The sequence below is a fragment of the Ascaphus truei genome, chromosome 17 (assembly GCF_040206685.1).
Source record: "Ascaphus truei isolate aAscTru1 chromosome 17, aAscTru1.hap1, whole genome shotgun sequence".
NCBI classification, from domain to species: Eukaryota; Metazoa; Chordata; class Amphibia; order Anura; family Ascaphidae; genus Ascaphus; species Ascaphus truei.
Window position 1 is genome coordinate 17,179,238 of NC_134499.1, and position 24,446 is coordinate 17,203,683.

A 24,446-nucleotide genomic window follows, 5' to 3' on the forward strand; every position below is an offset into this window, starting at 1 on the left:
ATTCGGATTGTAGGGTCTTAATCTTATGTTCCCTTTCTTTTTTCCGCCTGCTCGCTATCCCTATGAGCTCACCACGTAGAGTCGCCTTATGGGCCTCCCATAAGGTGGATTGAGATGCCACGCTACCAACATTCTCATTGAAATAGTCCCTGATTTTATCCCCTACCGTTGTTTCAATCTCTGGGATTTTTAATAGTAACTCATTGAGTTTCCATGTCGCTCCTGGCCTGTCTAGTCTGAAGTCAGTGCACCGCAGCTCTACAGGTGCATGATCAGACCATGAAATATCATGGATACCCGTATGGGAGATCTGCGAAACCATTCTGTTGGACACAAAGAGGTAGTATATCCTGCTGTATCGGTCGTGTGGTGTGATAAAATGTGTACTCTTTGTCTCCGGGGTGCTGCTCGCGCCATATGTCCACTAATCTATTTGCTTTAAGGCCGCAGGTCCACGCTGCTCTGCTTTGTGGGTGTTTAGCCCCGCTGGGCGTGCATCGATCGGCCTGAGGGTCCAGCGTTAGGTTAAAGTCCCCTCCTAGCACTATACCGCCCTGCGCCACTTTGTGTAGGGTCGTGAAGAATCTATCAAAAAAGGTGTCAGCACGCTCGTTAGGCGCGTAAACGTTTGCTAAGGTGAGAAATTGCCCTCGGATGACACCCACCACTATTATGAATCGCCCATTTTTATCTCGTATCGTGAGTTTAATGTCTAACGCAAGGCGGTTATGCACCAGGATCGCGACCCCTCTTTCCTTTTTGTTAGCCGCTGCAGAGACCCAAGTTTGGTATCTGCCGTCAATGTATTTTGGGGAGTTAGATTTAGAGAAATGTGTCTCCTGTAGTAGGATGATGTCAGGGTCATGTTTTCTGTAATCAGTCATAGCTAACTGTCTTTTCAGGGGGCTGTTGAATCCTTTCACATTGTGTGAAATTACGGTGAGATCCCTACCCATCGGTGATGTCAGGATATTGCCCTGCGATGTAGGCTGGCGCGTTGGCCAGAGGTCTCTGGGGCCCCTGGATCCAGGATGCGTCTCGTGTTCCTCCAATCTGTGCGGGGGGGAAACAGAGGGGTACACACACCACGAACAAAGGGAGAATGACACAAAGACAAATATAACCTTCGGTGAGCCATAGGGACTGAGTCCCCAAGGTCACCTGAATTGCCCCGTCTGGGGGTCCGGCCTGGGCGAGTCCGCTTCTGATCTTGCTGAAGCGCTCCTGGCCCATGGCTTCCGGCCCAGTGGGGTCTTGCATGGGTCCCTTGGGGGTTGCCCCCCAAGTACCCATGTGGAGTCTCATGACGACGATGGGCGTGTAGCCATTATAAACAATTACAACCATTTTAACCGTTGAAAATCACATAGTTCGTGAAGAAAAACAAAAAGCCGCTCCTGAGCGCATGTTGAAATCTGTTCAGTCCCCCTACTCTGTTGCATGTTACTTCTGCATACCCCATGTGCGTGGCCTGCTCACTAATCACCTCCTTCCCCTTTTATGTGTGCAGCGTATATTTGGTGTGAGTGTATCTTCTTGATGGTGTGGGTACAAAGGAGTCCCCTTATGACACTCTGTGGCCTTAGCTGCCTCTCCGGTGGAGCTTCCGCCAATGTAACCCCAGAACCCATCTATCTGCTTCCTCCCTGTAAGTGGGCTTCCCTGATCTGTGTCAAGTCCGGGAAAGGTGCTGTTTTTATTCCAAAGGCTAGGGGTGTTACCCGTTGTCGCGTGAGGCCTATGTGGGGCTAGTCTGGGTGCTGGTCCTTGTCTAGGTTCTTTGTTCCCTCTCCACCCTGTAGCACCTGGCGCTATACCCCTGTGTGTGGTCTGAGGCTATTTGTTTATGCTACGTTCTTCTTTATTGGTGTGGGAGAGAACCCCTGCTGGCTCCGCAGGCCTCAGGTTGCTTCCGCTGCACACCGGTTGTGTACTTCCGGTCCCGGCTATGGCGTGCCCCATCCAAGATGGCCGCGCGGCCATATCCGGTGATGTCTGTCCGGTTCCTGTCCTTTGGCTGCCGGATATCCTCGGAGGTGGACGTCTTCCCGCGCTGGGTCCTTCTTCATCCGGTGATGTGCCGTTTAGCCCGCCAAGACCAGGAGCGCCTTCATCTTCATGGGCGTGCGTTCCACGGCCCTCTTCCGGGTTGTAGTCTGCCACGCACCACCGGGATTTCTGGTAAGTACTTTGTCCTTGTGGTTTAGCAGGGTATCGTGTCGTTTGGTGGTCGTACGCAACATCAGTAAGATGATGTAGTGGCTTTGTGGGGCTTCTTCCTAGGGGTCAACCTCGCGTCTTTGAGCAGTTTATTAGAGGTTATCTGCGCCCATTAAACTGTAACTTGTGCATCAACTTAGGCAACAGAACCATGAAAAGTGTCTTTATTTCCCCCCTTATTTGTTCATTCTTTCTCTGATTCACTTGTTGTGCGAGACTTCTTGGAGGCGTTGGCCTGACACCATTCTGTATCGGGCTCCGGTTTCCGCCGGGGCCCCGGCGCCTCACCCTCCTTCACCCCCAACTTGCGGAGGAAGTCGTCGCCTTCTTCTGGGTTTTTCATGGAGATGGCCTTCCCGTTTCTAATGACCAGCAGGCCAAACGGGAAGGTCCATCTATAGCGTATGGCTCTGTCCCGGAGTACCTTTGTGACTGGCTGAAGCTTCATGCGCCGGGCCAGAGTTATGAAGGACAAGTCCTGGAACAGCTGGAGGGCGGCCCCCTCAAACCGACAGGCTCCCTCCAGTCTTGCCTTTTGGAAAATCGCTTCACGGGTACGAAAATAATGCATGCGGGCGATGACATCCCGCGGCTGGGCGTTTGCCACCGGTTTACTCCTTAGGGCTCGGTGACACCTGTCCATCATTAGCTCCGCCGCAGGGGTGTCCGGGAGCAGGGTCGCCATCCATCGGGTAACGAACTCCTCAACCTCTGTTATTTCTTCGGGGATGCCGCGTATTCTAACATTGCTGGGGCGGTCCCGGTTCTCGGAGTCCTCTTGTCGGTCCGCCAGGTCCGAGATCTGGGCTTGGAGATAGGAGGTCCGTTTCTCCGATTTTTTGATGGTTGCGGAGACGGTCGCCATTTTATCTTCCAGGGCCCCCGTTCTTTCACCGAGGCCCTGAACCTCCTTCTTGAGCTCCTGGATTTCCGCACGGAAGAGCGTCTTCATTCTGTTATACAAGCGATCGAAATCGCAGCGCCGTACTGGTTGCTGCTCCGGTGCCTCGTCCATATCTTCTTCGCGGTCGGAACCCGAGCCCACGGCGGAACTGGGCGCCATTTCTGTCTCGGCATGTCTGGCTGCAGACCGACTGAGATACTTCCGTAAATCGCCTGTATTTTTCTTTTTTGTCGATTGCGGAGCCATCCCTGCTATCTCCCTAACTAGCGTGGGGGAACGTTGGTTGTGAAATTCGTTTTTTTTTGGCTGTAATTGTGTTAAATCATTAGCGGGGGTAGGAGCTCCTGGCTTAAGCAGCTAGTCCCCTCACCATCGCGCATGCGCCTTCGACTCCCGGGTTCATCTATTTTTAAAGTGTGCTGTAATTTGAAGCCTGTAACTTTTTTTTTTCCCTTTCTCCTGCCTGAGGCAGAGTGGGTGTGGTTGGTTAATTGGCTGGCCTAACACACCTGCAGTGGGTGGGGTTAGTTAATTGATAACCTATCTCACCTGGTGGGTGTCCCTATTTAAACAGAGGCTTCTAACGAATCCTGAGCTTGCGTGTACTGATTGATCTGTGTGGTTGATTGAAGTGCTGGTTGGTTAAAGTGTGTGCAGTTAGAACCAGAAGCAGTTTGAACAAGGAAGCAGTTAAACAAGGTATAGTTTATTGAAGTACAGTTTACTGTTAGTACTTCTAAACTTCATAGTTGCTAGAATGAGCAGGATTGAAAAGGCCACTCAATGCACATCTTGCCACATGTATGTGCACTTGGAGCAGCTGTTCCAAGGAGCATACCGCTGTGAGAAGTGTGAGCAGGGGGTCTCTTTGGAATCAGAGATTGCTGATCTGAAGAGGCAACTTGCAATATTGAGGGACACTGGCAATCTTGAAAGGGAATTAGAGCTCACTGAGCAGGCCCTTGCTTCGACTAGTGGTGCAGATGGTGGCGCTTTTAGTGAGGAGCAGGTAGGTAGCTTAGTTGCTGTTAGTGAGGAGCAGGTAGGTAGCTGGGTGACAGTTAGAAGGGGAAGCAGGGGCAATAGGGAGAGGCAGGTAATTTCTGAGCTGACAAATCCCAATAGATTTGCCATGTTGAGTGAAGATATTGGGAATGTTGGGGCAGAAATGGCAAGGCTGGGGGAGACTAATTCCTCTAGCAGCCAGGGGAATAGTTCCTCCAGCACAGTGGGGACTCAGGATGCTCAGATGTAAAGAAAGATTGTGGTGGTAGGGGACTCCATTATTAGGAAGGTAGATAGGGCTATCTGTTGCCGGGATCGCATGAACCGAACAGTTTGTTGTCTCCCGGGTGCTCGGATTCGGCTAATTGCGGATCGGGTAGACAGATTGTTGGGGGGGGGCTGGGATTGACCCGGCGGTCTTGGTACATGTTGGCACCAATGACAAAGTTAGAGAAAGATGGAGGGTCCTAAAAAATGATTACAGGGATCTAGGCCAAAAGCTTAAGGCAAGGACCTCCAAGGTAGTATTTTCTGAAATACTACCAGTGCCATGCGCTACCGCAGGGAGACAGAGATCAGGGAGGTTAATGCATGGCTGAGAAAGTGGTGTAGGAAGGAGGGGTTTGGGTTTTTAGAGCACTGGGACTCCTTTTCTGAGAGGTGCCATCTATATTCTAGGGACGGATTGCACCTCAATGAAGAGGGATCTTCTGTGCTAGGGGGGAGAATGCTAAAAAGGTTGGAGGAGATTTTAAACTAGGATGGAGGGGGGAGGGAAATTAAACAGATAATGAACTAAATGGAATAGATGAGGACACAAGGGGGTATGGAGGTAGAATGGGGGCAAGTGCAAGTTTGATAAGCAGTGAGATACCCATAGTAAATAAAGATAATACTAGAAAACTTCTAAAGACTAAACCAAGTGGGAGCAGAAAGGAAGGAGCAGATAAGATAATAGTTCAGGCTGAAAAAAAACTTAAATGCATGCTTGCTCATGCAAGAAGCCTGACAGATAAAATGGGGGAGCTTGAATTAATAGCTACAAGGGAGCAGTATGATATCATAGACATTACTGAAACCTGGTGGGATGAAACTCATGACTGGACAGTTAATTTAAAGGGGTATTCTCTTTTTCGGAAGGATCGAACAAATAGAAGGGGAGGTGGAGTATGTCTATATGTTAAACCAGATCTAAAACCTATTATAAGGGATGATGTCTATCAAGGGAATGATGAAAATGTAGAGACCTTGTGGATAGAAATTAGCAGTGGAGGTAAAAGTATAAAGAAAATGTTTGTGGGAATATGCTATAAACCACCAAATATCTGTGAGATTGAGGAAGCTAAAATACATTTGCAAATGGAGAAGGCATCAAAACTGGGTCATGTTTGCATAATGGGGGATTTTAATTATCCAGACATAGACTGGGGCAATGAGATTAGCGTTACAACAAAAGGAAACAGGTTTTTGGGGGTGCTTAAAGATAATTATATGACCCAAATTATTGAGGAACCAACCAGGAGAGGGGCAGTTCTGGATTTGGTCATATCAAACAATGTAGAAGTAATAACAAATATTCAAGTCCTGGAACATTTGGGTAACAGTGATCATAACATGGTCTCATTTGAAATAAATTATCAAAAAACAGATTACTTGGGTTCAACAAAGACTTTAAACTTTAGAAAGGCAGATTTTAATAAACTGAGGTCTAATCTAGTAGTAATACAATGGGATGATGTTTTTGCAGGGAAAAATGTAGAAGATAAATGGGCAGTATTTAAAACATTGTTAGAAAAGCACACTTATCAGTGTATACCCTTGGGTAATAAGTATAAAAGAAATAAGTCAAAACCAATGTGGCTAAATAAACAGGTAGGGGAGGAAATGGACAAGAAGAGGAAGGCGTTTAGATTCTTTAAGTCATAAGGGACAGAGACATCGTATCAGAATTATAAGGAATGTAACAAAAATTGCAAAAGGGCAATTAAATGAGCAAAAATGGATAATGAAAAAAGGATTGCAATAGAAAGTAAGGTCAACCCTAAAAAGTTCTTTAAGTACCTTAATAACAAAAAAATGAGAAATGAAAATATAGGACCCTTTCAGTGTGAGATGGGTAGGCAGATTATTGGAGATAAGAAAAAAGCAGAGGTATTAAACAAATTATTTGCCTCTGTGTTTACCAGGGAAGAATCAAGTTCAATAGTAGCGCCACAGGAGGAAGCCACAACCTCCATATTAATGACCAATTGGTTAACTGAGGAAGAAGTTCATAAGCGACTTGACAAAATTAAAGTAAATAAGGCACCTGGCCCCGATGGCATACATCCAAGAGTTCTCAAGGAGTTAAGCTCAGTAATAGCAAAACCATTATATTTAATATTCAAGGACTCCATTTCCACAGGCTCAGTACCACAAGATTGGCGTAAAGCAGATGTGGTGCCTATATTTAAAAAGGGAGCTAGATTACACCTGGGGAATTACAGACCTGTAAGCCTGACTTCAATAGTAGGGAAACTACTTGAAGGTTTAATACGGGATAATATTCAGGAATACCTAATGGAAAACAAAATTATTAGTAATAGTCAGCATGGATTTATGAAGGATAGATCTTGCCAAACTAACCTTATTTGTTTCTTTGAGGAGGTAAGTTGGAATTTAGACCAGGGTAATGCAGTTGATGTGGTCTACTTAGATTTTGCAAAGGCCTTTGATACGGTTTCACACAAGAGGTTGGTGTACAAAATAAAGAAAATTGGACTCAGTAATGATATATGCACCTGGATTGAAAACTGGTTAAAGGACAGACAACAGAGGGTTGTCATAAATGGAACTTTTTCAGGTTGGGCTAAAGTCGTGAGTGGAGTACCTCAAGGATTGGTACTGGGACCCCTGCTTTTTAACTTGTTTATTAATGACCTTGAGGTTGGGATCGAGAGCAAAGTCTCCATCTTTGCTGATGATACTAAATTGTGTAAGGTAATAGAATCAGAGCAGGATGTCATTTCTCTTCAGAAGGACTTGGAGAGACTGGAAACGTGGGCAGGTAAATGGCAAATGAGGTTTAATACAGATAAATGTAAGGTTATGCATTTGGGATGCAAGAATAAAAAGGCGACTTCAAATTAAATGGAGATATATTGGAGGAATCCTTGATGGAGAAGGATTTAGGAGTGCTTGTAGACAGCAGGCTTAGCAATAGTGCCCAATGTCGTGCAGTAGCTGCAAAGGCAAACAAGATCTTATCTTGCATCAAACGGGCAATGGATGGAAGGGAAGTAAACATAATTATGCCCCTTTACAAAGCATTAGTAAGACCACACCGTGAATATGGAGTACAATTTTGGGCACCAATCTTAAGAAAAGACATTATGGAACTAGAGAGAGTGCAGAGAAGAGCCACCAAATTAATAAAGGGGATGGACATTCTAACTTATGAGGAGAGGCTAGCTAAATTATATTTATTTACATTAGAAAAGAGGCGTCTAAGAGGGGATATGATAACTATATACAAATATATTCAGGGACAATACAAGGAGCTTTCAAAAGAACTATTCATCCCACGGGCAGTACAAAGGACTCGGGTCATCCCTTAAGGTTGGAGGAAAGGAAATTTCACCAGCAACAAAGGAAAGGGTTCTTTACAGTAAGGGCAGTTAAAATGTGGAATTCATTACCCATGGAGACTGTGATGGCATATACAATAGATTTGTTCAAAAAAAGGTTGGACATCTTTTTAGATGGGAAAGGTATACAGGGATATACCAAATAAGTATACATGGGAAGGATGTTGATCCAGGGATTAATCCGATTGCCAATTCTTGGAGTCAGGATGGAATTAATTTTTCCCCTTAATGGGGTTTTTTGTTTGCCTTCCTCTGGATCAATAAGTAAGTATAGATATAGAATAAAGTATCTGTTGTCTAAATTTAGCATAGGTTGAACTTGATGGACGTACGTCTTTTTTCAACCTCATCTACTATGTAACTATGGTGCCTGTTTCAACTGTGGTAATACTGGTCATTGGCAGAGAGAGTGCCCATATCAGAGTCAGAAGCAGGGAAGTGTAGCTTCGCCCGTGGGGGCTCAGAGTGCAAGTCTCTGTAAAAAAAAAAAAAAAAAAAACACCGCTACCTTATGTAAAAGAGTTTGTTTGTAACCCTGATTAATTTTTTCCTGAATGATTTCTTGTGTGAAAGATACTGTGGGTCATGCTGATTATCATGTGTGTATAGGTCGCCATCCATGCATTTGCAGATAATTACAAAAAAAATATGAATATTAGTTGCTCATGATGAAATCTAAATTTTAAAAAGGTGTACACCGAATATAGGAGAGAAATACCTCACAACAAAAGGGGAGAATATTCAGCTCTGTCCCTGGTTATAGTTTGAAAGGTTTATTCGTCCTAGCCAGGCGGATGGATACTTTTTAAACCGGACACATTGCTTTTCGTTTGCGGTATTTCTATCTTAAGGAAAGGAGGGGCACAGCCTCTCCCTTACAGTTTAAAGAATGTGAAGCATTCACATTAAAATTAACTAGCTCTGTGCTTAAGCAGTTTATTTGTGAGAACAAGGTAATGTAGAACTGTTTTGTTATCTGTTTATTTCTGTGAAGCTGGCTGTGTATGAGAGACGTTTTTGTGTTGAGTGTCCTGTATTGTGTGTAACCCGTAAGATAACACATTTCAATTTTATTTCTACAGGATTAAGATATGTTTGGGAATGTTTTTGTTTAAAAATGCTGGTAAAAGCTCACAAGCACTGTTTGAATTAATATATTGTATTATATATGTATATAACGCCATTAATGTGCATAGCGCTTCAAAGGAGGGTGTCCGTGGTGGCAAATGCTGCAGAGAGGTTGAGTAATATGAGCAGAGTGTAATGATATCTGTCTTTAGCAGCATGGAGGTCATCAGTTATTTTAGTGAGAATTGTCTCCGTTAAATAAGCAGTATAGAAGCCATATAAGACAGGTAGAGTCAAGCTTGCTGTTTTTTTAGTCATGGTATAACTGTTGCATGTTTGAAGATATTTTGTTTAGTTTAAGAGAGGGCAGAGTTGAAACGGGATAGCATAAAATTGTATTGATGGAAGTTTGCAGGAATATGAGATTTCTTTCAGAAGGCATTCAGGTGAATTAGTGGAAGAATATTGCATGCTCTTGTTGGCATAGATTTGGTGTTTATAAGTAATTTGAAATATTCCCGTTATTTAATATTTGAAAGGCCATACAAAATGCAGTTTTAGGACAGCGTGGAAAGCTTCATATTTAACATTAAACTAATGTTACAATCCCCTGCGCGAGGGATTAATAAGACAGTGAAACCCGTTATCTGCTATCCGTACTTTAAGGTTTCTTTCGAAAAGCCTGGAACAACTGGCTGTTTGCCCAGAAAGAAAAAAGCGCTTTGAAAATTATTTTTTTTCCTTTTTAAAGTCAGAGTGTCTTTAAAAGTTAATGCTGGCCGTGTGCTCAGCACTTTGCAAAGAGTTCAAAATTATTTGTCTATTTTAAAAGGAAATCTCTTGTTCAGGATTTTTATTATATTTACAGGTTCCCTATTGTTAATGCCACAGCTGTTAAAAGACCTACTGCAGGCTTTATCTTTTAACACAAGCAGTAAATATTTTTAGAGTTGCTACACATACAAATCTATTGACCAGTTTAATTTTGCTATATATCAAGCAACCTGTTTTCATAACTATTTTTGTATTTTTGTTCATATAGATAATATATGAAAAAAAGAGGGGAGATACATAGGTTATTGAAGGACTCTCTGAGATCCCTATAGAGGAGCCAGAACTTGATATGTTGTAAATAATACACAATGCACAACAGGTTCAGAATTTATTTGAAGTAATGTTAACTCCAATGGCTATTGCAGTAATAAAGGTTGCTGCCATACTAACAGGGCTGACAGGCCCCTGGTAAAAAATAATAATACCTTTGCAGATGTCACAGCAAAGCAGGTAGCAACTGCAGTGAAAAGAGAAACTAAACTACAACCAAGCGCTCAACCTATTGTGAATTGTGTGTATAGTGAATTAGTATATACAACAAGTGAAATATAAATAATAATAAAATATAAATGAAATAATGTGACAATAATAAGTGTGTTAAACGTATTGAGGATAACCACTATATAATATATACCCCACACCATCAGATTAGGGGAGGGTATGGGATTGGGCTGCCCAGGACTATAAACAAGCTATTCCATATAGCTGTAAAACCGAAATGTTAGTACAGAGAGCAAAGTCCTTGGCGCACTATCAAGTGCATAACCTGATAAATTAGTCCTGTTTGTTGAAAAACTGGTAGGAAAATGTCCACAGTCTGACTTCCTGGTTTTCTTCTGAAGTTTGTTGATCTGCAATCAAAGAGAACAGGAAACCATTGCGCAGTATCTCATATGTATTGAAGCCTCATTCACACAGCTGCTAGATACTTACATCTAGATGGGTGAATGCAGGCCTTGAAAGGTATCTTTAAACCGGAGAATAGTATCTGTCACCGGGTCCCCACTGATGTTGCTCCCGCTCCACAGATGGCCGGTCCGCCCAATGATACACAAAAGATAAAAGGCCCAATAGTGTGGTACAGTACAATTTAATAAAACAATAAAAAGACCAACATATAATGCACTCACATGCTAGATGATCTAACTGCACGATTTACAATGTGCCGTCCGCAAGCATGAGGGGCTGAACCGTGATGTGCGTGGAGGCTGGATCCTGCGTGTATCTCCTCCTCGCGGCCGCAAATCGGAGCGCCAGGTCCACCTCAGATGTCGTCACCTCAAACAGCAACCTCCTCAGCTGGTACTAGCACGTAGCAATGCGTGCAGCTATGCTCCACCCTACGCGCGTTTCGTGACCTCTGACGTCACTTCCTCAGGGGTAATGGAGCATGGATGTTGTATGGTGCTATTTAAGCACAGCTAATTGGCCCTAAACTCGCCCTGATAGGATAATTATTCCCAGAGGGATATTGGGCTAATTGGTGTTATAAGGTGCTGCTTAAGCACAACTAGATAGCCCTAGACTTGCCCTGATAGGATATTTATTCCCAGAGGGGTGTTGGGCTGATTGACTGGTGTAATGATGTTTTCATTACAGAATCCTGTCATATATCGTAAATGTATCACAAACTTGTTATAATAAGACTGTAACACAACATTTCTAAAATACAATTCACATACAGTATTACATATGATATTAAAAAACAACAACAGATAATACAATTGATATTTCTAATGCATGAAAATAAATATATATAAACATTCATGTCTGAATTCATTTAATACAGTACTAATTGATTATATACTTAAAATGAGCTTATATAAAAATGGAACTTCAAATTGGTATCCATATAGTGTGTATGGGACAGATTGAACAGAGGACTCATAGGAATTAAATGATGCTGGCTGACTGATTTTGCATGTTTGATATTGATCAACTATCAATTTGATATCAATTAGCTATCTCTCAAAAAGGATGCCAGGTCAAACTCTATGTTTAGACCTTTTGGGGTTAATGTTTTTAGGGTGTATATCCAATAGCTTTCACGCCGCGATATTAGATTGATTTTATCTCCCCCTCTCCAGTTTTGTTTGGGGCAATCTATACCCTTGCAGACCAATCCCTCGGGGTTTTGGTTATGTTTTATTTTGAAGTGATTCGAGACACTATGTGTCTCGAGACCCCTTTTAATATTGTAAATGTGTTCCGCAAAGCGTCTCTTTAATGGTCTACCTGTTCGCCCTACATATTGTAGCCCACAGGGGCATTCTAACAGGTAGACCGTAAAGGAGCTTTTACAATTTATGAAGGATTTAATTGGAAATACAACACCTGTTATATTGGATTTAAATTCCCTACATTTGGTACTGTATTTGCAGCCAATGCATTTCCCACATGTAAAGAACCCATTTAGTTCCCTAAGCCATGTGGTATTGGATTTTTTTGCCACGTCAAATGGACAGCTTGGGGAGAGTTGTAGTTTAAGATTATCTGCCCTTTTAAACACTATTTGGGGAATTTTTGGTAAAATGGTGTTTAATGTTTGGTCTCCCTGTAAGATGCCCCAATGTTTTTTAATTATTTGTGTAATTTTCGGGGCCATGGCATTATATTTGATAATGAATGGAATAAATTCCCCTTCTTTGGATTTCTTTTTATTTGGATTCATTACTATTAGATCTTCCCTTGGGATATTTTTTACTGATTCTAGTGCCCTTATTACCTTAGTGTGCTTGTATTCCCTATCCATAAATTTATTTGTTAGTTCTTCTGCCTGTATATCGAATATCTCAGTTCTGGAACAATTTCTTTTTGTTCTGAGAAATTGCCCCTTGGGTATATTGTTTATCCATCTTTGATTATGATGACTTGATGCCAACAAGTAAGTGTTGGCATCCACCTTTTTATAAAAGGTTTTTGTCTCGATGGACCCTTCTTCTATATATAAGGTTAGATCTAAGAAATCTATGGTTTGGGGACTATTGCTAAAGGTAAATTTTAAATTTAATTTGTTTTGATTAAGGTACTCTTGGAATTTAAGTAAATCCTCGTTACTTCCCCCCCAGATACACAGCACATCATCAATGTAGCGTTTCCATAGCACCAGGTCCTCCCCATATGGGTTGTGGGATAGGATATTGTCCTCTTCCCACATACCCATAAATATGTTGGCATAGCTGGGGGCGAACCTGGTGCCCATTGCGGTACCGCATATCTGGAGGTAGAAGCTGTCGTCATGATGGAAGAAGTTGTGTTTTAGAATGAATTTTATTCCATCTATTATAAAGTTTTTAAATTTTATCTCCAAGCTGTCATCACGATCCAAAACTCTTCTGATCGCCGCGACACCTAATTATATTTTTTATATTATTATATTTCACTTGTTGTATATACTAATTCACTATACACACAATTCACAATAGGTTGAGCGCTTGGTTGTAGTTTAGTTTCTCTTTTCACTGCAGTTGGTTCCATTTTTCTACACTAGCAGCCAACCATTTAAAATTTAGAATGTCACTGTTTTCTAACCGTGCACTACGGAGTAGTCATATTGACACCATCTTTGCTGATGAGTCAGGGGTGGAGAATATAGATATAGACACTGAAAATTTGGACACATTATTTAATAAAGTAGAGAAATCACTCACATTAGAAATGAGACAAATTTGGGAAGTAGTAACACTAAAGAAATACATGGAGTATCATAGGATACCACGGGGATTGAGGGTTCTCAAGCCACCCACACTGGAAACTGACAATGAGGTGTTTTTGAAAGAATGGAATCACATTCTGGATACATGCTCATATGATCTGATGAGATTATCAATTCAGTATAGAACTAAGTCTCTCGATGTCCTGGATAAGGAAATCGCTGAGACTCAAGAAAAATTGGCGGTTTTCTCAGAGTCCAAAGAATATAAAACTTTGGATGAGAAAATAACCAAAAGAATTGAAAAACTAGAAAAGGAAGTGATCAATACCAAACAAAAAAAGTTTATTAGGGACAGAAAGGATTATGAACAAAATAAACAGAGGGACTGGAAGACAGAGAAAAAAGTCATAATCTCTGAAGAACCTCCATGTTCGGAGGGAACACCTGTCCCCAAAGAGACACCCAAAATAGACAAAAAAGACATACAGAAAGGAACTAAAATGTCTGGTAAAAATAAAAAACCATCGGGTCAATTACGCCCTTTCTTTGGCACTAGACCACAAGTACCATTCAAAGATGGTTACCAAAGATATCAGGGCCCACCATATAGGGGCTATCATGATGATCGTGAGAACTATGGTCATCGTGACTACTATCATGATAGACATAGGGACCACGATTTCAATGCATATAGACCCAACAATACATTTAGACCCTATGATGTACCACGAAGGGATTTTGTACCTAACCAATCCCCGGTGTCTTTTTTAGATCACGACAGGGAGCAGGACTTCCCTACAAGGAGGGACAGCGAAACAAAAAATCCAGTGGGGAGACAAGACACTCCTCGCTCCACAAGGCGGAAAAGAACAGAGGACTCAGAGGAAAAAGAGGAGGGAGGAAATAGAAAAAAACAAGAACTCGGGAACCTAAGGTAGGAGCCACGAATGTGTTCAACATCAGTGGACACCAGACCACTGCGGTTGAGGACAGGGTCCTATCAAAGGGTCTAAATTTTGCTCCATCACAGGGACCTAATATGTTCAACCTCTATGTTGACACTCACAAATTTGTGAGAAGGCTGACTTTGAAAAAATATTTTTTAAAGGATGCTGTAACTAGAAGCATTACACATACAGAGAGCTCTCCAACTGTAACAGAACCCATTATAAGAAAGCAATTCAAAAACCCATCAGTCTTTTATCCAAGACATATAAAGGGCAATTTCTTGGATACTTTTACTGAGTTGGTAATTAAGGATATGGAGAAGGCAGCTAATGAATTCACCATTAAAAATCACAATCTTAGCTTATTGGAAAAGCAAGCCATTAAGGGGTTAGAAAGTAACCCTAACATAGTGATTAAGGCCGCGGATAAGGGCGGGGGAATCGTCATCATGGATTCATCCTATTATAGGAAAGAGTCCATGAGGATACTAAGCGACCAGGATACATATATTAAATTAGATCACAATCCATCAGTAGTTTTTAAAGAAACAATAAAGGACTACATACAAAAAGGTTTTAATGATGGAGTTATCTCAAAGGGAGAATTGGAATTCTTGGACATCACACAGCCAAGAGTTCCAGTTTTCTACTTCATTCCCAAGATCCATAAGGATCTTTGGAATCCGCCAGGCAGCCCAATAATATCGGGCATAAAATCCATGTCGTCCAACCTTTCCCAGTTCATAGACTCAGTACTCCAAAAATATGTCCTGAATATGCCCTCCTATCTCCGCGACACCACTCATGTTCTGAACATCTTAAAGGATATACAGTGGGCTAGTCACTACACATGGGTCACGTGTGACGTGACCTCACTGTACACTGTCATTGACCATGAGTTAGGTGTCGCGGCGATCAGAAGAGTTTTGGATCGTGATGACAGCTTGGAGATAAAATTTAAAAACTTTATAATAGATGGAATAAAATTCATTCTAAAACACAACTTCTTCCATCATGACGACAGCTTCTACCTCCAGATATGCGGCACCGCAATGGGCACCAGGTTCGCCCCCAGCTATGCCAACATATTTATGGGTATGTGGGAAGAGGACAATATCCTATCCCACAACCCATATGGGGAGGACCTGGTGCTATGGAAACGCTACATTGATGATGTGCTGTGTATCTGGGGGGGAAGTAACGAGGATTTACTTAAATTCCAAGAGTACCTTAATCAAAACAAATTAAATTTAAAATTTACCTTTAGCAATAGTCCCCAAACCATAGATTTCTTAGATCTAACCTTATATATAGAAGAAGGGTCCATCGAGACAAAAACCTTTTATAAAAAGGTGGATGCCAACACTTACTTGTTGGCATCAAGTCATCATAATCAAAGATGGATAAACAATATACCCAAGGGGCAATTTCTCAGAACAAAAAGAAATTGTTCCAGAACTGAGATATTCGATATACAGGCAGAAGAACTAACAAATAAATTTATGGATAGGGAATACAAGCACACTAAGGTAATAAGGGCACTAGAATCAGTAAAAAATATCCCAAGGGAAGATCTAATAGTAATGAATCCAAATAAAAAGAAATCCAAAGAAGGGGAATTTATTCCATTCATTACCAAATATAATGCCATGGCCCCGAAAATTACACAAATAATTAAAAAACATTGGGGCATCTTACAGGGAGACCAAACATTAAACACCATTTTACCAAAAATTCCCCAAATAGTGTTTAAAAAGGCAGATAATCTTAAACTACAACTCTCCCCAAGCTGTCCATTTGACGTGGCAAAAAAATCCAATACCACATGGCTTAGGGAACTAAATGGGTTCTTTACATGTGGGAAATGCATTGGCTGCAAATACAGTACCAAATGTAGGGAATTTAAATCCAATATAACAGGTGTTGTATTTCCAATTAAATCCTTCATAAATTGTAAAAGCTCCTTTACGGTCTACCTGTTAGAATGCCCCTGTGGGCTACAATATGTAGGGCGAACAGGTAGACCATTAAAGAGACGCTTTGCGGAACACATTTACAATATTAAAAGGGGTCTCGAGACACATAGTGTCTCGAATCACTTCAAAATAAAACATAACCAAAACCCCGAGGGATTGGTCTGCAAGGGTATAGATTGCCCCAAACAAAACTGGAGAGGGGGAGATAAAATCAATCTAATATCGCGGCGTGAAAGCTATTGGATATACACCCTAAAAACATTAACCCCAAAAGGTCTAAACATAGAGTTTGACCTGGCATCCTTTTTGAGAGATAGCTAATTGATATCAAATTGATAGTTGATCAATATCAAACATGCAAAATCAGTCAGCCAGCATCATTTAATTCCTATGAGTCCTCTGTTCAATCTGTCCCATACACACTATATGGATACCAATTTGAAGTTCCATTTTTATATAAGCTCATTTTAAGTATATAATCAATTAGTACTGTATTAAATGAATTCAGACATTAATGTTTATATATATTTATTTTCATGCATTAGAAATATCAATTGTATTATCTGTTGTTGTTTTTTAATATCATATGTAATACTGTATGTGAATTGTATTTTAGAAATGTTGTGTTACAGTCTTATTATAACAAGTTTGTGATACATTTACGATATATGACAGGATTCTGTAATGAAAACATCATTACACCAGTCAATCAGCCCAACACCCCTCTGGGAATAAATATCCTATCAGGGCAAGTCTAGGGCTATCTAGTTGTGCTTAAGCAGCACCTTATAACACCAATTAGCCCAATATCCCTCTGGGAATAATTATCCTATCAGGGCGAGTTTAGGGCCAATTAGCTGTGCTTAAATAGCACCATACAACATCCATGCTCCATTACCCCTGAGGAAGTGACGTCAGAGGTCACGAAACGCGCGTAGGGTGGAGCATAGCTGCACGCATTGCTACGTGCTAGTACCAGCTGAGGAGGTTGCTGTTTGAGGTGACGACATCTGAGGTGGACCTGGCGCTCCGATTTGCGGCCGCGAGGAGGAGATACACGCAGGATCCAGCCTCCACGCACATCACGGTTCAGCCCCTCATGCTTGCGGACGGCACATTGTAAATCGTGCAGTTAGATCATCTAGCATGTGAGTGCATTATATGTTGGTCTTTTTATTGTTTTATTAAATTGTACTGTACCACACTATTGGGCCTTTTATCTTTTGTGTATCATTGGGCGGACCGGCCATCTGTGGAGCGGGAGCAACACCAGTGGGGACCCGGTGACAGATACTATTCTCCGGTTTAAAGATACCTTTCAAGGCCTGCATTCACCCATCTAGATGTAAGTATCTAGCAGCTGTGTGAATGAGGCTTCAATACATATGAGATACTGCGCAATGGTTTCCTGTTCTCTTTGATTGCAGATCAACAAACTTCAGAAGAAAACCAGGAAGTCAGACTGTGGACATTTTCCTACCAGTTTTTCAACAAACAGGACTAATTTATCAGGTTATGCACTTGATAGTGCGCCAAGGACTTTGCTCTCTGTACTAACAAAGCAGGTAGCAAGCCGTCCCTATGTTGAGGGATATATCATATCTGCAAAATTTATAATTTTGTAACCATTTATTCGTTTTTGGGTATGTCCTGGACATAGAGTTAAAGGACAGGGGATATATAATTGCAAGTGCAGTTGCATAAGTGAACAGGGTATAAATTATATACAGGGCATTTCACATTTTGTTTAGCAGAATAGTTACAGTGGAGTGTTTGAGGTGAAAGCCAGGAGTGACTGTGGGTGTGGGACAATAGCCATGAGTGCAGGCTGTTGGGATGCTTGATTTGTGGGGTGAGTTTTAAGGCTATTTAGTAATAAATGATTAAAAGGTTGACACCATTTGCATCAGAGAAAATGGCAGATGGCAGTTAGGTATGAATGAGAGTAAGTGTGTATTGGGAGAAGAGAGATTGATCTGTAGTTCGAGACAGTGTTTTTGTCCCCATTTTTGAAGATTTTGAAGTTTTCCAGGTCTTAGGGATATGGCCTGCAGACAGAATAGAGTTGATTATGGAAGCAATTGGTTTGGCACAGGCTGAGGTACCAAGTTTTAGGAACTTGGATTGTAGCAAAGTCAAGTCCACGTTGGTTGCTTAGTTTAAAATTTGAGGAGCATTAATAGGGGATATCTCTGTTTATATGCGGATGCTAATAATAGTAGTAACCATATTAATACAAGAATTTATTTCTAGGTATAAATTCTCTCCCTATGAGACACTTATGGGATGAGTTATGACCATCAGTAGTTCAAAGTAACGAATTAAGGACCATGTTATTGGTAATAAAACAATTAATAAGTATTGCATGCAACTAATATATATTTTTTAGTCTTTCTAGGCAAAGGTTAAAGCTGAAAGTGCACCTACGCGAGACGGGTTAATGGTCAAGCATTTTCTACGCAAGCACGCTCTTCATCCCAGATGGAAAGGCCATTTAAATACTACTCATAACCAGCATTGCAGTAAAAAAAAAATCTTATCATCATGGATACACATCACGCACGTCAACATAGTGCCAGCCTAGGCACAAACAGCTAATAAAGACAAAGACATAGCGCCTGCAAATTAGTTTTGATGGACACAATACTCTCTGACCACTAATCATCAAGGGAGAAAGGTCATAGGCAAAAAAGTCCAGGCCTCAACACACGAACTTTGAACTTTTTATTTTTACAGGTTTTTATTATTTTTCAGGTACAATGTATGCTCCATTATGTTTGTGTAAGTGGCGTCCCATAAGGATGACAAAATAGTATAAGGTATTATTTGTTTAACTCTGTTTATTTTGTTTGGATTTATAGGTTAATAGAATCTCCCTGCAGAATGATATCCCGGTGGGAGAATGTTTTATCAGTCAAACACACGGTTATGTTAATTGCTCACAGGTAGAGTTAGAAACAAAAGAGAGACACCCAACACACAAGTGCTATAAAGTACTCTATGGGAAGAATAAGTTTTGGGGAATTTATTCCCAAATGTAGGAGTTGGGTTACTGTATGACAGGTTTACAGGGATATCCTCAATCATACAACCACAGACATTTACTCACTTAACCAAGAATAGGGTTAGTTTAAATTAATGGCTCTACAGAATAAAATAGCTCTAGACTATATTTTAGCCTCATAGGGAGGGGCATGTATGCGCCCTAGTTAAAGCGCAATGTTGTGTATTTATCCAGGATTCAGGGACCATGGGGACTTGGTGGTTGGATTGATTTGCTTTGAGCGAAGCTAGCGAATGTTTTTGTATGTGTATGTTTGTCCTACTCATTGCTCTCTATGTGTTAAGTACAGCAAAACTCTGATCCAGAAGTGCGTTGCAACCCCCACCGACGCTATGCCTCTTTGCGGTGATGATGTCGCCAGTCCCCCAGAAGAAGAGACCGAAGAAGAAATCAACTGGGCTGATATAATGGCCAGAAAAGAAAGGAATGAAGTTATGCACAACTTGGACATCTTGGTCCATCAGGACTATGAAATGGTTAACTGTTCTGTTCTTTAAATAGACTGTCTCTTAAGGATATGGGGGGACTGAGAAGACTGGATATGAGGAAGGTATGAGGTCACCAAGGGCCGTGAGTCAACCACAAGGAAAGGATCACAAGTGCCATTTTGACCATAGCAGCCATCTTGGTTCGTTTTGCCATTCTGAGTAAATGCAGTATGAAGAATTTTTGTGCAGTCGCTCTTAGCAGAAATTAGTCCCCACCAATTCTCACAAATAGCTGACCCTTGAATTATGTGACATGTTGAGATTTAAGCCATTTTCTAATCTATAGAAATATTTAATGTTATATATATGTCTCTATTGGTCACTACAAGGCCATAGTCATAAAGAAGAGTACCAAGTAAGGGTATTTGTTCTTTTAGAGAACAAAAAGGAGGGAATTGTTAGGACCAGTAGGTCAGGCAAGAATCTACACTTGTGTTAAGCATCCATTTTGTCTGATCATAACTAGTTAAGATTCTGTAGTCAGCTTTTTGCTGAAATATAATTCCTAATGCACTCAGTTTCTGCCAAATTACATTTCCTTTCTTCCTGCTCAGGATATTGCTAAGATACTTTTTGTATTGTCAGTCTCCTGCTCTTTTAGTTAGAATATAATAGACTGATTCTCTGAAAGAGGCAAAATAGTATAATTAGTTGCTAAAGATTCAAGGTCTCTTTTGATAACAGACAATGAATAAGCTATGTATTCAGACATTGCCTGTATTGGGAGAAACACGTCCCAAAATCATGCCACTAATATGTCCTGCCCCTAAATCAAGCCTCTAATCAATGCTACGCCCAAGACACACCCAGGTTACGCCTATGTTACGCCTCTAACCAATATCTTCTTTTTCTGGTATAAAAGTCATTACCCTATGAGTAATAAATTGAGACAAAGGATTTGAAACCTGGCTTGCGTTACGTTTAATTTCTTTCGTATTCCCGGGCCTGTAAGTTCAACAAAAATCGGAGATGACAAGTCGCAGGGCGTGAAAGCTTCTCGGGAAGTCTGCTGCAAACGGTGCAGATTGTGTATCCAGTCACAAGGCCTTCAGCCTTTTGTCAGAGGAAAGGTTCCTCTCAGTTCTGAAGCCTAGGCGAGGAATAACGTTTTTCCTTCAGCTTCCCTAACAGAGGCGCCAGTAACTGTGCAGAGCAATGTGTTGCAGACCCTCTGGCAGCCAAATGGTTAAACAAACCTGAAGCCACATGTAATAAATATGCTGAAAACACGTAACCAAAGTAACTAAAGACAAACCCTTCTAAATCTAACTTCTGTGGTTACATACGGGCTCAGCCTTAACGCGGGACCTTCACGTAACTACGTCATGTTTGCAGTGCGGCTGCTGTGGTTTGGAAGTTTATCTTTTGCCGCCATTTTAATCAGTCCGTGGTGGCCTGCTGCTCAGGGCTTGGTATCTCTGAAGTGGGAATATTGCCAGTTTCAGAGAATAGCGAGAGAGACTCTATATTTAAGTGGAACACAGCAAATTGCCGCTATAAAGGTTCAGCCCCTTTTGTGACGTCAGCCTCTGCTGAGGAGAAGCGTATATCCATATCCACACTGACAGGGGCCTGGTGGGCCAAGGTTACAGGAAGCACCTCATTAATAAAAAGCGGCCCCCATTAATTCAGAGCCCACACTAAAAAGAAATTCCCCCCGGGGAACCTGTGTCCTGATATATTTAGTTTTTTTGTGCCATGTCTGCCGGATCACAAATAAAAAGGCTGCAACACAACCCCCGATGACATTGCAACTTTCTATTGGCTGCCAGAGACTCCGACACTGTAGCCATTTTGTGTCACCAGTCACTTGAGAACTGGTAGGCCATGGATCGGCTCCCTTTAAAGTGTCAGGTTTGTGTAGATTTTGCTGTTCTCCCAGGTAAGAAGCTGGTGGTCTCCAGAAAGACGTTCATTTCAGCTCTGGTAAGCCCTTGCTCCTGAGATCCTTACCTATGAAGGGACTGCCGATAATCGCTCTGGCTGGGCACTAAATATGGCAGCTTAAAGGTCTCACGGGCCAATAGGAAGCTGCGATGTCATGCCTTGAGGGATTGAGATTGCAGCAGCAGCACCTTTAGAGGTACGTACCCTGGGAAGCAGGGAGAAGAGAAACGCAGGAGGGGTACCGACCTGCTCATCGTTACGCAGGTCTTTCTTGTTCCCCACCAGGATGATCGGTACATTGGGGTAGAAATGTTTCACCTCCGGGGTCCACTTCTAAGGGATGTTTCCTTAACGCGGGACCTTCACGTAACTACGTCATGTTTGCAGTGCGGCTGCTGTGGTTTGGAAGTTTATCTTTTGCCACCATTTTAATCAGCCCGTGGTGGCCTTCTGCCCCCCGATGACATTGCAACTTTCTATTGGCTGCCAGAGACTCCGACACTGTGGCCATTTTGTGTCACCAGTCACCGGGGGGACCAAGGATCGACTCCCTTAAAAGCATCATGTTTCGGCAGACATTGCAGTTGTCCCAGTTAAGAGGGGGTCTCTAAAAATATGTTCATTTCAGCTCTGGAAAGCTCTTGTTTCCTGAGATCCTTACCTCTGAAGGGACTGCCGGTAATCGCTCTGGCTGGGCACTAAATATGGCCATTAAAAGATCTCACAGGCCAATAGGAAGCTGCGACGTCATGGAAACAAAAAACAGTGCAAAACGCAAATGGTGAAGTAAATCAAGGTATTATTACATAAAACGTAGGGATAAATATTCTGCATACATCAAAAAGCTAGAACATAAGCATTGAGTGTGCGAAGCACACAAGTTACCAATCGACAGGTTGGGATTCAGGAATCAGGAACACGTCTCTCTGGTAGGCGTCTCAGATTGTATCTGTGTGATTCCTCCTCTGGAAGAGTAACCGGAAATGGTAAATCCGCCTCAGTAGGAACCCTCCCATTGGTCGGCTGGTCTCAGGAGTGTCCAAAATTCATTCAAAGGTTTTGGCATGGCAGCGGTAATTGAACAGTGAGGGGGACCCAGACATTTAGAGTGTGCTTCTGAAACCGGCACAGCAACAGCCGGGAGCGGTCACTCTCACAGCAGTGTGATATGGCCGTTTAAAGGTCTCACAGGCCAATAGGAAGCTGCGATGTCATGCCTTGCAGGATTGAGATAGCGGCAGCAGCACCTTTAGAAGTACGTACCCTGGGAAGCAAGGAGAAGAGAAACGCAGGAGGGGTACAGACCTGCTCATCGTTACGCAGGTCTTTCTTGTTCCCCACCAGGATGAAAGGTACGTTGGGGCAGAAATGTTTCACCTCCGGGGTCCACTTCTCAGTGATGTTTACTGTCGTAAAAAAAATAATCAATCCTCAGTGTCTGTGCACAGGAGAGAGGGACGGAGGAGATCTCACACACTAACATCAGTGTCTGTGCACAGGAGAGAGGGACGGAGGGGATTTCACACACACTAACATCAGTGTGTGCACAGGAGAGAGGGACGGAGGAGATCTCACACACACTAACATCAGTGTCTGTGCACAGGAGAGAGGGACAAAGGAGATCTCGCACACACTAACATCAGTGTCTGTGCACAGGAGAGAGGAACGGAGGAGATCTCACACACACTAACATCAGTGTCTGTGCACAGGAGAGAGGGACGGAGGAGATCTCACACACTAACAGCAGCGTCTGTGCACAGGAGAGAGGGACGGAGGAGATCTCACACACGAACATCAGTGTCTGTGCACAGGAGAGAGGGACGGAGGAGATTTCACACACTAACATCAGTGTCTGTGCACAGGAGAGATAAACGGAGCTCAATCACATACATGATAGTGAGACAGAGCGGGATCTCACACAGAGTAACGTCAGCGAAAACACAGGGTCGGAGAATAAATGCAGATACAGCGGGTGTTTAAGGAAAGACGACAAATCTAGGAGAGAAATGTGCTCAGGGACAAGGGGAACAAGTTAACCCTTGCCCTGCAACTCATGGGACACAATATTCTAGCTTGGAGAAAAAGGTGCCCTCACAGGACTCCAGCACAAATGCCTCGGGTGCACGTCCATCACCGGTAAGGGCGCTATGAATATTAGGGTAAAATCTCCTTCAGCTGAAGAATAAACAGCGGCTCTCCAGAGGTCTATCTCAAAAAGTATCTTCTGGAGACCCGCTGTTTGTTCTTCAACTGAAGGAGATTGTACTCTAGTATTTTATATGCCTACATTAACATAACCAAGTACGGATCGGATGGAGAGCGTTCAAGTGCAGTGATGTGTCAGCGATTCAATCGTTCTTTCCTACCTAAACTGTCCGGGCTAGCGATGGAAAAGCACATTACTATAACGTCAGTGCGCGGATAGGACAGAGGCCGCAGCCGGTCGTAATCTTCCTGCCCGGCAGTGTCCCACAAGATCAGCTCCACCTAGTGGCAGAGGAAGGAAGAGAAGCGTCCATATATAACAATGCACAACATTAGGCATGTAATATAGTGAGTGCGCGTGCACTATCGTGCGCGTCAATTACAATTGGCTGTGGGAGGCTGATGTTATTACCTTGGAGACGCGCGCACGGCCGTGAGCAGTGGCGCGGCAGATCTCAGCAAATACATGAGAATGTATATGTTCGCGCTGCTGCCGCTCCTCCTGACGCTGCCAAGCCAATCACAGCGCGGCTATCACTGTGACGTCTATAGCCACGCCCCCTACCC

General features: G+C 42.5%; 1 protein-coding gene across 5 annotated transcripts in view; it reads right to left on the minus strand.

The window, feature by feature from the left end:
• The window catches only part of LOC142468017 (rho-related GTP-binding protein RhoA-A-like), a 39,950-nt gene that overhangs the window by 10,349 nt on the left and 5,155 nt on the right, over window positions 1–24,446 (minus strand). For 2 of the 5 annotated variants that reach the window (XM_075574071.1, XM_075574070.1), the window contains exons 3-4: window positions 24,041–24,161; window positions 22,457–23,080 (exon numbers count right to left, since the gene is read on the minus strand). The exons of 1 other annotated variant lie outside the window; for it this stretch is intronic. In XM_075574071.1, the coding sequence (XP_075430186.1) occupies window positions 22,860–23,080; window positions 24,041–24,161 (342 nt within the window). In that variant the 3' untranslated portion in view covers window positions 22,457–22,859. Of the gene's footprint in view, window positions 1–22,456; window positions 23,081–24,040; window positions 24,162–24,446 lie in introns of those variants that run through there. 2 more of the 5 variants (XR_012788567.1, XR_012788568.1) reach the window with 2 other exon arrangements.